The sequence below is a fragment of the Triturus cristatus genome, chromosome 2_1 (assembly GCF_964204655.1).
Source record: "Triturus cristatus chromosome 2_1, aTriCri1.1, whole genome shotgun sequence".
Lineage (NCBI taxonomy): Eukaryota > Metazoa > Chordata > Amphibia > Caudata > Salamandridae > Triturus > Triturus cristatus.
In genome coordinates, this window is record NC_140581.1 from 1,133,259,674 (window position 1) to 1,133,275,053 (window position 15,380).

At 42.8% G+C, this 15,380-nt stretch overlaps 1 protein-coding gene across 10 annotated transcripts in view; it reads left to right on the plus strand.

Moving 5' to 3' along the window:
* WDFY3 (WD repeat and FYVE domain containing 3) overlaps positions 1 to 15,380 on the plus strand; it is a 1,391,721-nt gene that overhangs the window by 266,889 nt on the left and 1,109,452 nt on the right. For all 10 annotated transcript variants that reach the window (XM_085636566.1, XM_085636564.1, XM_085636563.1 and 7 more), the window contains one exon: positions 7,659 to 7,869. In XM_085636566.1, coding sequence (XP_085492692.1) covers positions 7,690 to 7,869 — 180 coding nt within the window. In that variant the 5' untranslated portion in view covers positions 7,659 to 7,689. The remainder of the gene's footprint in view (positions 1 to 7,658; positions 7,870 to 15,380) is intronic.

The window sequence follows — 15,380 nt, forward strand, 5'->3', positions numbered from 1 at the left end:
TTTGGCCCTGGGGACCCCTTTCCCAGGGTCACGGGCTTTAAGGATGCATATTTTTAATGAGGGAGTGGGGCCGTCTGCCCCCCCCCCCCCCCCTTTTCCAGGCTGATTTCGGCCCTGGGGACCCCAGCCTTCATTAAATACGAGAGTGGGGCTGCACCGCCCCCTCCCAGGGTCCCCATCCCCTGGGGCCTGGACGTGTCTCCTGTATTCCGCCAGGGCACCCAGTGTGCAATGGGACCGCGGGGGAGCCTCAAGGCCCTCGCAGCCCTAGCCTGCACTGCTCTGACAGACAAGGGGCTGCTGAAAGGCAGCTCCCTGTCTGTCAGAGCTATGTTTTCATCTGTTTTCCTGCACACATATTTGTAAAATTCAGCTTCCTGCAAGCCAGAGCTGTTTGACAGCTCCCGTTTGCAGAAAGCGGAGTTATATTTGCTTTGGCTTGGTGGGAGCGGTCAGCTCCCACCAAAGCAACAGCTGCCTCCCAAGGTTTGGCACGTTGGGATGTAGCAGGAGTCTGCCCAGGGGGGTGGTGGTCCCCAGGGCCATCCATGGCTCCACGAGGGGGGGGGACACACAGTCCCCTCCATTGTAGTGTTTAGCCCCGGGGAGGTGGTGGTCCCCGCGGTCGGGGTCCGCCACAGACCCCCTACGTTAATTTGTTTCAGCCCTGGGGAGGTGGCGGTCCCTGGGACTGCTGGGGGTGATATACGCTCCGCCCAAATTATTTTTTCATAGTTTGCCCCACAAGATGGCGGTTCCCAGGGCACAGATGGGCCCACCGCATGCATATTTTCAAGTGCCCCGGGGAGGTGGTGGTTCCCAGGACTGTGGGTTGGGGACGCAGGCCCTCTGCATTCATTTATACATATTTGCCCCGGAGAGGTGGTGGTTCCCAGACCTTTCATAAGCTCTGGGGCGTGGGTGCAGTGCGCATCCCCCCCTCCTATTTTTATTGTATACCCCTGATACCTGGCCCACTCGGGGGCCATATTACAAGCAAGCGCAGGAGACCACGCTTTTTTATTTTATTTTACTACAGATTAGTGACTCAATCGCATATTCGCGGCAAAAATAAAAAAAACATATATTTTTTTATTTTACTTAGCCAGTACCCTCTGGTATTCCTACCCTGCCCCTTTTTAAAAAAAATTGTTAACGTTTTTTGTGAGAACTCTGCAAGCACTTTATTGTTCGTCTTTGGCAAACTGTCATGTTAAAAGTTGGCCCAGGTGAAATTTGTATTCCTCGGGAAAAGCCACGCAAAATATGAAAAATTTGCATAATCTTTGCCAATGGTAGCCTTGTTGAAGCAGAGGTTTTCTTGCTCAGATTGTTAAAGACAATTTTTCTCTTCACACCATTCTCATGCCAGGATCTTGTGACTTTGTTTTCACAAGGTATGCCCTCGCCTTAACCTTTTCATTACCAAAGCTGCTATGGATCTCTATGCATTTTATTAAACACTTCTAGTCATGAGGCCATCAAAGGGCTACATTTTCATGCAATGTACCAGCCAAGCACATTATTCGCATTCTACCATTTTCAAGAAACGTCAGTAATTCAAAACAAAATTGCCAACGGTTACTTATAAATTTGCTCCTTGTTTTTCGCAGTCTTAAAACCGATCCCCTTTCTTATGGAATAATTTGCCTAAAATTATACTACTATGTTAATCTTTTTTTTTACCACAGCAGAAGAATGGTTACTCAAAAAGCTGTACTTTTTAGAGAAGAATCAATTAATCACAGTAGAGTATGTCTTATGTTGTCAACCTATCCCGCACATGGTCCAAATCAGCATATCCGGAAAATAAATTAAGTTTTGCCTAAATACTTTGAATAAAATCTTTATCAAATTACCATTTCAATTTACAGTTAATGAGACTGAAGCACGGCGGTGAGGTGCAAACAAATGTACCTATTTTATTATTTATCGGGCTTTGCCTAGTACCTTTAACAAGGCACTTTGCATACATTACACTGAATAATTCATCATAATGGAATCACGGGAGCCAGAAAAGATTAGAATCTGTGGCAGGCAGGGGGTTTGCCATCACAGATCAGTGTAGCATGAAAGAAGGGAAGTGAGGGAAGGTAAGAAGTGATGAACATTTGAAAGAAACTTACCAGTTAACATTCATCATTAATGCCTACCCTGAATATGTTTCTGTGAAGCATACTTTAGGTTTTGACCAGTTTGCCACTTGTGTCCATGTGCTGTATGCTTAATCATGATGTAATCAAAGTTTTATGCAACCTAAATGGGTTTCACTATTCAAAGTAGTTTTGTAGTGTATTCATTCAGCTATCACCACAACATGTGATGATGGTTACAGCTGAAACATAGGTGAAAAATTAAAATATCACGGTATATTGCTTTTCACAAAGTCGAAGGCAGCTGCGATATGTGCCTTTAGTATTGCATTGCAACATTTATATAGCGTTTACTAACCTTGTGGGGGTGTTGAAGCAATGGTCTACATGGGTAACACATTACACCATGTAGGATGTGTGGTTGGAAGGATATTGTCTTTTTTTGATGCCAGGTGGGAAGTGTTTCCATTTTGTACGGGAAGACCACTGAAGTGCCGTTATTGTGTTATGGGACCCAGCACTTAGCAGTGTGATGGAAGAAGAAATGCGAGCGATAGGTGTGCAGTTAAGTGAATTATTTTTATTTGGTTCATGGAGACCGTTAGGTGAACATTGACTTCTTCGAGCGCAGCGGATACATTTTTAGTTCGTGACTTACCTTGCCTGTGTTTTGGCCATCAACCAGTACTGCAAGAGACAAACACCATTTGGCGTCACAAACATTGTCTTGCAGTGTGAGAAGCATTATGGAACTTGTAGTTGTTAGCGTTTGTCACGTGACTAAGAACATTTAAACACCTGTGGCCTGTGAAGACGTGATTTCCTGTGATTAAGGCATCCAAGTCGAAACGTATCAGTTCACGCATATCTGTAACCTGCAACATTTGAATAAATGTCTTGTCAGTCTAGAACTGGGCTGTGGCACCTCTGTTTGCTATTATATATATTTATTTATATATCAAAATTTTAAAGCGCTCAGTAAATGTGAAGGAAATTGGAAGCTAAAAATGAAGAGCCTGATTTAGAGCACAGCAGACAGCTTAGTCATCACAATTGTGACCGATATCCCGTCCGCCTTATTACTAGTGCATTATATCCAGTGGCTCTTGTAATACAACGCACAGATGGGGGCGATCAGTAACGTTTGTAACCAAGTAACCTGACCGCTGAACTCCAAAACAGGTCCCAAGTTGTTATCCTGATCTTGATTTGTGGACGCGTTACTAGCATAGTAAGTGGAATCTAGTGAGAGGAATGGTGGCCTCCAATGAGGCCAGGAACGTGCAGACCAAGATAGCATTCATTAGAAGGGGAAAAAAACAGCGATATGTTAGTCTAGCATACCTGTAAAAATAAAACTACATTTTGAAAAGCTCCAACATATCCATTAAAATTTAGTTTTTTGCATAATTGTCAATTTAAATAGTTCATAGATTGTATACTTGTTTTTGTATTTTTATGCATTGTTTTGAGGTTCAAATTCTAGAAAATCCTTAGGCGCTGGCCCCTATCTTCCAATAGGGATTCTATCAGGGTCCGCAGAAAACAAAAGAACCCCTGCTTTAGACTGAAGCAGCTGCACTCTGATAAACATGTTTTTTGTGCTATGCGTGGTCTTCAACTGATCATGTTTGTTTAGAGAATTCGTTATCAATATGCGACTTCTATTAATAGAGCAAACCCACGCATAGCATGAGTGTGTGGTGCATCACTCCTTTGGTTCACCAGGGGCAAAATATCCTTTCCGGTGGCAGCAGTCTATTGATGCACGCGCTGCAGCAGCCTAGAGATGCACGCGCTGCAGCAGCCTAGAGATACACGCGCTGCAGCAGCCTAGAGATGCACGCGCTACAGCAGCCTAGAGATGCACGCGCTGCAGCAGCCTTTGGTCCATTTTCTATGCCAGCTCGACCCTGTATGCCACTGTGTGCCTGCATTGAGGCAAAGCAGGAGCTCTACGCTGCTAAGTTTAAAGGAACAAACAGTATAACAAATAGAAAGAAAAAGCCTTTTAGATAGAAATCTATCGGTGAAATGAAGACGTTTCATGGTTGCAAAGAAAATGGTTGGAAGCGCGTTTAAACTGTATATAGAAATTGCATTCCGGGCACTACCATGGGAACATTGCGACATAGCAAATATTTCTCCAGTGAGAAGCCCAGAGGGGAATATGGCCGCCGACATCACATCCTGCATTCGTCTCTTGGCAGCCTTTCTTACAGCACAGCCCATCTGATGGTTAATAGCAACACATTCCCTAGCGTCATGGTGTTTTGAAAAATATTTTTGGCTCAAATACGCTTAACTGCGATTCTGGCACTGCTCATTTATTTTCTCACGATTCTATGTTGATATTGGAGTAAATTCCTACTGATATTTTGCTAAGAGTATGTAACTTGTAACTAGAAGAAGTCGCCTGATTGTTGAAGTAATTAATTGCCAGTATTTGGGACATCTGTACAAAAATATCTGGATGCATATGTGTTAGTTTGTTATACATCTTGTGATATAATTTAGAAAACAGGAGCCCTAATTCACATACTTATCAATGCTTTTATGAATTCACCTCGAAATGTCGTACTCCCTAAATGGGAAAAGAGGGCGTAGTCCTTATTACTTGTGTTATTTATATACGAGTATTTTCATTTAAGATTTGGTGCCAATTCACAAAGGTATTTCTGAGAGCTTGAAGCTGTACTCCTGTTTAAAGTACTCCTGTGGACTACTTCACGTAAATGCTTTTGTGAATTGGTCCCTACATTTTTATTTTTAGCCTTCTTTTCTTGCTGTTAAAGGCTTTGTCTTTGCCATAAATTGTAGCCATGTTTTATAGTTTACTGTGATGTTTACATTTTTTCTACCTGTATCTGACAATAATTTCATATTGTTTCTGGAGACTTGAGTTGTCTTTATTCTTCCACTGCTGGTACACTTTCTCATGCACTGGCATTTCACTTTCCACCAGGTCTTTCCTGATCTTAAAGGTTGATGTTTTAAATGGAGATTAGGGAGAACTATGCAGACATGATACAAGCGTTTTAAATATCCAAGCATAAGAAAGAAAAATGCTGAATCTCACATCAGTTGAGATGTTTAATCTCTTGGCAGCGCTTATGTATATTTTGGATATCTTGAGTTTATATAAACTAGAGGTTGCAGTAAATGGAAGAACCGGTTTTGCAATTAAAATCACAAGAAATTCTGAAGGAAATATTTTGAAGTTATCGTTTTTATTTAGTTTAAGTTTCTATATTGGGTTTCTAGTTTTGTAACTGGTACCTTACATTTACACCAGTCAGAAGCAAATTTCAATAGTCAGATAGTAGAGCACATAATCAGCGAAGTGACATTTCACTTTACAGATGTCTTTACCCCTAACCTACTCTACATTGTCCCGATCTATGGGGAGATATATGGCATATAGGAACAGTTACTACTTCGAGTGCCAATGGCTCCCATGTCCACGTAAGGTACGCTGGACTTGTGTGAGGGAGGGTAAGGTAAGGGTTAGGAAGGTGAAAAAAACAAAAAGAGATGGGGTCGGGTGTGAACCAATATACTTGCCCAACAGGGGTCGCCGTCGATCCCCAAGTCTCTGTATCAGCAGTAGTGTGCGTGGTGTCAGTATCTGCCTGTCCTGAGGAAGGATATGTTACCCGGTTGTGCTAATGGGTCTGAGGACGAGGGGCATTCCGGCTGCCTGCTCGCTAGGTCCCTGGAGCACCCCCGCTACGTCTCATCACAGACTACCGCAGGTGCCATCTCCGGGCCCACGGCTGTTGAAGTTAACATTTTTATGGTAAGATCTTTTCTGTGGGTGCAGTGACTGTTGGTGGTTACTGGTCAGCTTGGTGGCTACTGCTTAACACTGATGTCCCAGGCACTTAGGGCTCAGCTGCACTTCAGTAGCATAATCCAATTAATCACCATGTACTACTCTTCATTCTCCAGAAGTAACTAGTTTTAACCGACCAGCAACGCCTAGAGGTGGATTTTTAACCATCGTGTATAGTCTAACTTCTATCTTTCTTTCTGTGCCTCTTGCGGCTGTCACCAGTAATACACTATGTGAAGTCCACCCAGGTGCAATAGAAGTGCAACCCCTGCAGGTGGTGTTAAGCCCACCAATAAAGCACTATGTGGAATTCACCCATGAGCACTCAGAAGACCAAACCGATGGAGGCACAGTTGCTGCACAGTTTGTAAGTAGTTTGCTATACAGGTTGTTCTGCGGTCTGTCATATAAAGCTATCAAAAACTTTAAAGCACAACTGGCAGCATTCAAACTCCCATAGGAACGCTTGCTCTGCACTACAGCCAAAACTGCTGTGCCAAATAAAACCAAACCTGGTTTATTTAGTTTGGTTCAATTCATCCTCTTTGCCTAATTTGGTAAAATCACTTCAGTTGTTTTAAAAAAAATGCACGGCTATCTGGAAAGTTAGGTTTATGGCTGGCCTTCAAAACTGAAGTTTGACTCCGAATCGGATTGGCTGAGACATTTTATACCCGTCAACCATTTCATGTCTTGCGTAATGACAGTATCCAAAATGAAACCCAGAGAGTTGGAAAATGTATTTATTCACATAAAAATGTAGGCGGGAGTTTCGCGGAATGGCCTGTCTGGCACATGAGTCTGTGACTCATGATTTGGCTGTGACAGGAATACAAATTCATGAACCAGTTCGTTGTGTTCCCAAAACAAGGTGCAGTTGTTTTTAAGCACATTTCTAACTGATTTGCTAAAAAAGCATATAGTGCACGATGTACCTAGACGCAAGACTGGACTCTTGTCCTTACTCTGTGTCCAGCACCTCCAGGGCTTGACCACATGCCAAGCCAAGAGTTCACAGTGGGCAGCAGAACTGGGGACAAGGTCATGCCGCAGACCATGCTCATCTTGTCCTGGGCACATGGGTGCTAACCATATGCCAAAAGCCATGCCCTCTGTCCTGGACATAGCCATAGGCAATTCCTAGGAGATACTTTAGAGGAAGGGGCATGGGGACAAGGCATGGCCGAAGATGACCTGATGAGATTTATAACTTAAGCTTAATAAAAAAATTACATTCCTAGAAATACTTTAGTTGAATATATATTATAGTTACAACCGCCAACTTGAAAGTCACTTCGTCTCCTGTTATCTGTAGTCCTTCAACCATAATGCTTTCCTCAATCCGAGGCTGAGGACTTCACACATGACCTCTCAAAATACATCGTCAGCGGCCCTGAAAACAGCTCCTGTAGCATCATCACTTACCTCGCTGTTGAACTCTGTCGTCCATATGTATTATCTGTGAGGACATATAGATGTTGACCATGCTACCACAGCCTTATGTCTCTATTTTACGTATAAAGCGATATGTATTGTTTGTGTGTGTTAGTGCAATAGCCATTCATGTCTTTCAGCCCAGTACAGTGTTATTTGAATATTTACAGTCGTACTATAGCCTTACAGCTGCTTGCCAAGCTATCTATGTTTAGTGTTTTCTTTATTATGCTTCTCCACATTGGTTTAGATCAGCTCGATGAAGTTGCCTGACACTACTGTATTTTCTCTTACAGTTTTGGTAGTGAAGTCAACAAATCTGCAAAAATGAATATGGTCAAAAGGATAATGGGCCGGCCCAGGCAGGAGGACTGCAGTCCTCAGGATAACGCCCTGGGGTTGATGCACCTGCGCCGGCTTTTTGCTGAGCTTAGTAATCCACCTCGGCCCATGACCCAAAAAGAACAGGAAGAAAAACTATACATGATGCTGCCAGTCTTCAACAGGGTAAGTGGTTAAAATGTATGGGAATCAGTGTAACTGACACCTAGAGGTCTACCAGAGGGCATTACGCCAACAAACTGTTTTTATTTACATTTAAACATTAATTTCTGTGATAAAATTAAAACATTTATAAAACATGAAGACCTTGTATTAAGCAACTCCTCTCTTGTCAAATACATCAAACACTTTTACTTAAGTGGCAGAGTATTAGCAGGCTGGTTGGCAAAGATACCGACCTTAAAGTAGGCTGGATAATGCTACTCCCGACATACCGTCAACTGTTGTGCGGGGTCACCTTTGGCCATCTTTTTATACTTTTCCCAGAACGTGGAAGAAGTAATTGTCTGAAATTTCAGGCATATTTGTAATGCTTTAAAAATTACCTTCAATTTCTCACTGCAGGTTGTTTGAGAGCTGTAGATGCTTGGGTTGTGGGCTGTGTGATTCATCATTCATCGGGTATGATTGTCTGGTCTCTGTGTGGCTAAATGTGATATACCCAATGCTTCAAATCATGTTTTAGTTGCACTATATTTCAAATTCCCTAGCCTCGTTCTCTTTCTGTTAATTTCATTACATCATGGACCAAATCTAATGGGCCCTCGTCCCTTCCCACCCAAACCCATCTTGTTTCGTACAATATTGGTAACCTCTGTCCTTCCAGTTTCGAGGAATACTGATCCAGACGTTAGGGAATTGGGTTGACTAGCTGGTTCTTAAAGCTCTGCAGTATGTCCTGTGGTGGGGTTGCAAGCAGATATAGGTTTTTCTTCAGGCATTTTGGATTCAATTATTATTATTTTTTTACCAGATTGAACGGATAAAACCTTCCATGTACTGCATTAAATACTACAGCCTGTGTTTGTTATGGCATAAAAGAGGAATGATTGCTAAAATCACCATTCCTAAAGGGATGCGCTCAGTGTTCATTGGCCGGACTAGGATGAAATGCATTTTTTTATAAATTTGTTCGTAATCCAGGGCTCTCTTGAGAGAGACGCCCTGCTTAGAGGTGGCTTCCGGTCCCTTATTTTGATTTATGGTGTTACTCTTGTCCTTCAAATGACGACAGACAATTACTTTATCACTCCTCAATCAGGGTTTGAAAAGGTTTTAAAGATTAGAGGTTGGGTGACAAACTATTTTATAAGGAAAACCTTCAAACGTGGATCAGGTAGAGGTCTTAAACAAAAACCCTCAACCAAAGGTTTCCTGTTAGACCTGGCATCCTAATGGGCATCCCTCTTGCCCAAGCATGCTAAGGGGTAGCATTAACTCATTAGATAAGTGGCTTGCTGATTTTCCTTTCTCTTGTTAACCAGGTAAACACTCTCTCTATTAATACTAGCAACAAATAGACCATAGTCTGCTCAAGCTTCCAATCTCAGTGACCTGCTGATAGTGCTGTACGGTGGTCCTTTCTATTATGAAGCACAACTTAAAAATACACCCTTAATTTGTGTGAATTTGCAAGTAATCATGGTATACCGCAAAAATACATCCAGTTTTAATTAAAATTGATATTATCTTTTTACCTTCTCAAAAATACTCTAACAAATGAGTTCATGTTTTACTGTCTACTTCCAAAAGTAGAAAGTAAAATTCTTCCACTTAAAATTTTATTCCTTACATTCCTGATAAACAGTATTGAGCTGGCTGAAACAATTGCTCTCTTGGGTATATTCACAAAAGCTGTGCAGGAAGAGTGATTTCTACTACTCTTGCAATTTATAGTTCTAAATGTTACTGATCCATTGCCTACTGCACTCTCTAGCGAGACTATTTCAATTTGGCCTCCCTAATTCCTATTACAAGTAAACTTTCAAGATCATTGTTAGCCATTTCCTATCAACTCAACCATCACATGGCTGATCCAAAATGGGAGACAGAGGTACTGAATAATAGATCACCTTGTGACTCATACGTAGGCATAGGAGAATGTGATATTGTACAGCCACAGATTCCTTTGCTAGATTTTGGGCAGATTACCAATCTTTTCTAAACCCATTGCAAAGATCTGCCATTCACTCAACACGTAATGTACCAAACCAAAAGCCATAACCATCCGCAACATAATATGAGCCATAATTAGGCAAGACCAGAGACAAGAGTACAATTGGGTTGATTAGTCGTACCAGTGTGGCTATAAAGTTATGTTTAGGCAGAGAAAATTATTTGCAAAATAGTGTGTCCCAGGCATTTGGTTCCATGCAAGTGAATTACAAGCTTGGTATGTTGCAAAATGCTTGTTAATAAATAGATTAACCCTCGTGCAATTTTAATTCAAAAATAAGATTTTGCACCAATTGTACCTTAATCTTATTCCCACTTATTATTTTATATCACTTGTATAGAGTATTCCAGAAAATACTTTGCTGATTTTTTTAAACAAATAGAATAGTTATAGATTCCCAACATTTTTGTAGGTCTACTGCCAACCCATCTATTTTTAAATATACAAAGTAGTATGGTCATAAACCGTGAGTCAGGCAAAGACATAAGGGTATGAAGCAAATGCTTTATCACAGATTGTTACCGTTCCTGAAGATGTCTGAAATGCCTTTGTTTTGAAAACTGATACGACGAGTAAGAGGGAGGATGGAGGCCAGCCTTAAAGGAGAAATGTTTTTTAACACCATTATCTTCTTTTAGTACATCCTTAATAGAAACAACTCTAATAATTTAAATCAGTCCAGCTGAAAAATGTTGAAGATATTAAAGCGTTGCTTCATATTCATCATGCATTCTTCCATTTATATGAGGCCAAGGTGAAATTTAATTTACTCTGACAAAATATGCATAATTTCAGGCATTTCGCATTACGCTAGCTATGCAAAATGTCCAAAATACACTATTTTGCCACCTGGAATTACACGCCGTTCAAACTAATATTTCACCTTGAGTTCGCTAGAATTACGCAATCAGCCAGAACGTGAATGGCTGTTGCTTATGTGTTGTAATCTCCATCAATGTTATAATGGTATAGCCCATCCCCCCTCCCTGCTGACCCTGTTGGTATGGCCGGGCTGTGGGAGCTCACTATAGAATGTTGTGAAACGAAGGTTCTATATTCAGTGTGGAGAGCGGATGATCAGAATAAAGAGAGTCACACTCACCTCGTGTGTGCTTTTACTTTTCATAACACTGGCGACGTCTGCGGAGGGGGCAGCTGGTCATCTCCCCTTTTTATGTGTTCTCTCCTGCTACGTGCTCAAGTACAAGTCAGTCTTGGGTTCTTATACAGAGGTGCTTTCAAGTCCTCACGGAGAGCGACCGACTTGTGGGGTGCTGAGACGGTCGACATCCTGTGCTTCGGTGTTGAAGGAGAAAGATGGAGTCTACATTCCTGCCCTGAGGAAAGTGACGTATTTTGCCTCAGCGTTCCTGTGAGGGATGCGTGATCAGCCCCGTCTGCTGAGATCCGGGTGCCCAGCTGTTCGTCTGTGAAGTTCCTGCGTGGTGGGTTTGTCGTGCTCTTTCCCCGAAGCGGGGCGTATTTCCATCGAGTTCAGCCTTGGATCGGCAGCCTGTTGGTGTCAGCTCCGGCGCACGCCTTCTCCTGTTAAAGCTGTTTCCTGTGTAGTTGCCGTCCTGAGGAGGCGTTTAGCTCCGCCCTGCGGTGTTGTCTGTCGGCGCACCAGTCTTCGTTGGGCCGGTCAGCAGTCTCCTTGGCCCCGCCCTGAGGCACCATCTACCGGCGCTCCTGTCCTTTTGTGCCGGTCTGAAGTCTCCACATAAACAAGTAAGGTCCATCCAGTTTTCTTCAGTTCGTCTGTGACGCGCGCACATAGGCGTAGTGAAATTATTCTTTCATAGCCATTCTTTCATCGCGTGCTCCCTCTTCTCTGTGACATGCACACAGGAGGTGTGCATCTCAAACGCTGTATGCTTTTGCGTGTATTTCTGCACTGTGGCACGCACACATTCTGGACAGTCTAAACTATTCCTGCGTGGTTAATCTTTTCGGTGAAGCGTAAATCTCGTGTGCTTACTCTACATATTTTGGGTGCCTAATCCACGGTGACACGCACACCATTGTGCGTTTTGGTTATTTGGGGCTCATCTGGCATGTATTTGGATGTGTAATCCTGCTCCTGTTCTTGCTATGTTCTTCGCATAAGTTGTAGTGCCCCAACCCTGCACTTCTTCCGTTAAAGTCGAGGTTGCCAGTAAGATAGCCTTTTATCTTTGTGAGCCTTTTAGTTACGAAATGGGCACTCCTGGCATGAGTCAACCTCCGTCTTTCCTCAATGACTCTGGTGATCCAGAGATACATTGGAAAGACTGGACAAAGTTATTCGAGTCCTATTTAATCGCTATGGGGGGTGAAAGGTTCTCCCCGCTGCGAAAACAACATATTTTGTTACACAATTTGGGCGTTCATGGGCGGAAAGTCTATGAAACTTTACCTGAACCTGAGTTGGAAGAAGAGGACAATTTTGATGTGTATGACATTACTCTGATGAAGTTGGAGTTACATTTTGGTGACAAAGTCAATGTGGTGCTTGAACGCCATAAGTTTTTTAGTCGCACCCAAGGAAAGGGGGAGTCGATTAATAATTACATAGCTGCCCTGAGAGGTCTTACACAATTGTGTGATTTTGGTGACTTAAACGATTCCCTTATAAGAGATCAACTTGTGAGGTGTACAAATAGTGGAAAAGTACAAGAGAAACTGTTAGCTAAAAACCCATCCCTAAAGGATGCCATTTCTATTGCACAATCTGTGGAGCACACCGCCAAGTGTGTCAGAGAAATGAAAATTAAAGAGGAGGTTGTGGCAGCCATTCAGTGTGAAGGGTCTGAGGGTGAAGTTTTTAAGGTTAACAATAGAGAAAGTAGTAAAAGCACACCCAGTAGTAATCCTATAAGGGAGTCCCTAGGGTTAAAATGTTTTAGGTGTGGCAGCAATAACCACCTGGCCAACAGCCCCTTTTGTTCTGCACGGGGGGTTTTGTGTAAAAAATGCAATAGAAGAGGACATTTAGCCAGGGTATGCAGGGATGGATCAAGTTCAAGTAGCTCTGCTAGGACTGTCAACACCAGTGGGGAGTCGCAAGCAAGATTCATTTTTCAGGTGAAAGATAGTCAAGAAGTGGAAAGGCCGAATTATCCTAAATGTGTCATTCTCATTGCCAACAAACCCCTTGAGGTGTATGCGGACTCGTGTTCACCGTTTACGTTGATTAACCTAGCAGATTTTGAGAATTCCCTGGGGTGTGACAAGGGTATGTTGGCTCCCCCTGATATATCGCCTGAGGGATATACCAGGGACCCCATCCCTTTGGTGGGGATGGTTAGTAGTCACATAGACTTCAAGGGTAGAACCATTGTAGGCAAGGTGTATGTAGTTGAGAGGGGTGCGAATCTGTTGGGGTGGAAACACCAGAAAGATTTGGGTATTATCCTCGACCCCAATAATGAGAACCAGGTTATCCTAGTAGACATTCCTAATGGCAATAAGCTCATACAAGAGGCGTTTCCTGATCTTTTTACCGAAAAATTGGGAAAGTTAAATGATTTCCAACACAGAATTAAAGTCAAAAGGGGCGCTAAACCCGTGGTCCACAGAGCGCGACCAGTTCCTTTCCGGTTGAGAGAAGTCCTCAAAAGTGAGTTAGATAAATTGTGTGACATGGGTGTCATTCAACCTATAGAGGCATCTGAATGGTTGGCCCCTTTAGTTATTGCTTCTAAAGCCAATGGTAATGGTATCCGTGTTTGTGTGGACCTGCGCAGTCTCAACGACAATATCTGGGTGGAGAGGTTCCCACTACCCAACATAAATGAGATGCTGAGCACAATGGGGAAAGGTTGTTACTTCTCTGTCATAGACTTATCGATGGCGTACCATCAGGTCGAATTTCGTCCTGATTCAAGACCCCTAACGGCATTTTCATCGCGGTTCGGGGCCTACATGTTCATCAGGATGCCTTTTGGCTTGGCTTCGGCCGCATCTGTTTTCCAAAAAGTCATGCAAAAAGTACTGGAGGGTATAAAAAACACTCTGTGTTTTCAGGATGACATACTAATGTTTGGGGCGACGGAGGAAGAACATGATGTTCTCCTCAACACAGTGTGCCAGAAATTGTCTAATGCAGGATTAACTGTCAAACTTGATAAGTGCAAGATCAAAGTGACCTCTGTGGATTATTTGGGTCACACCATATCGAAGGAGGGGTTCAAACCAAAGCACAGTCTGATCCAAGCAGTCAGGGATGCGGCAAACCCTTCAAGCAAAGAGGAGCTTAAATCGTTTCTAGGCTTAGTTGAGTACATGTCGAAGTACGTAAAAAATTTTGCAGATCTTTGTGATGGTCTACGTGAACTCTTAAAGAAAGACAGAGAATTTGTGTGGGAGGAGAGACACAGTATGATGGTGAAGTCCATAAAAGATCGTATCCTTGGTTTACCTGCACTAGGGTCGTTTGACCCACGGAAAAAAACTATCCTCACCACGGATGCATCAAACAAGGGTTTGGGTGCGATGCTTTCACAAAAGGATAAAGGCCAAGATACCATTATAGCTTTTGCATCACGGACCCTCAATTCAGCGGAAAAAAACTATTCTGTCATCGAGAGGGAGGCGTTGGCGTGCTTCTGGGCTGTCAACCATTTTAAGTTTTTCCTGTGGGGGATGCAATTTGTAATACACACTGACCACAAGCCTCTGACATTTATGTTCTCGTCAAAAAGTGTACATAACAATTCTCCGAGAATTTCTAAATGGGTCCTGGGCCTAGAAAACTACTGCTTTAAAGTGGAGTACCTCCCAGGTCCAGAGAATGTGATTGCGGACTATTTATCAAGGTCACCACTGGTGGATTATTCTAGCGAGGAAAAGTTGGATGTCCCCATTTTAGCCATGCATCTCCCTGCTTTAACTAAAGAAGAATGGGATGCTAGCGTGAAGGAAGACAAGGAAATGAGCATCCTTAAACAGTTTATCCTCAATGGGTGGCCTGAGACTCGCTCACAAGTTCCAGATTCTGTCAAAGACTTTTGGGAGGTGAGGTACGAATTGTCTATACAGTCGGAGGTGGTACATCGAGGGAACAGAGCGGTTCCTCCCAAGAATATGAGAGACAAAATTATCGACCTGGCACATGAGGGTCACTTAGGGAGGAGCCTCACTAAGAACAAAGTTAGGAGCTGCTTCTGGTTCCCAAGAATGGACTCTATGGTTGAACTAAAAGTAAAGGAATGCATAAGCTGTGCTAATAGTGACAAAAGCAAAATCACACGCAATGCTCCCTTATCCCCGGTTGAGGTTCCGGAGGTTCCCTGGTCAAAACTAGCTGTAGACCTTATTGGTCCTATGGAAATCCTGGGTACACAAAGGAGGTTCATGTTCGTTCTTGTTGATTATACCTCTCATTGGGTGAATTTTAAATTTACGTCATCTACCACGACGAGCAACCTTATCTCATTTTTAAAGAGTGTCTTTGTATATGAGGGCATCCCAACAACATTGGTGACAGACAATGGGGTGCAGTTTTCCTCAGAGACAATGA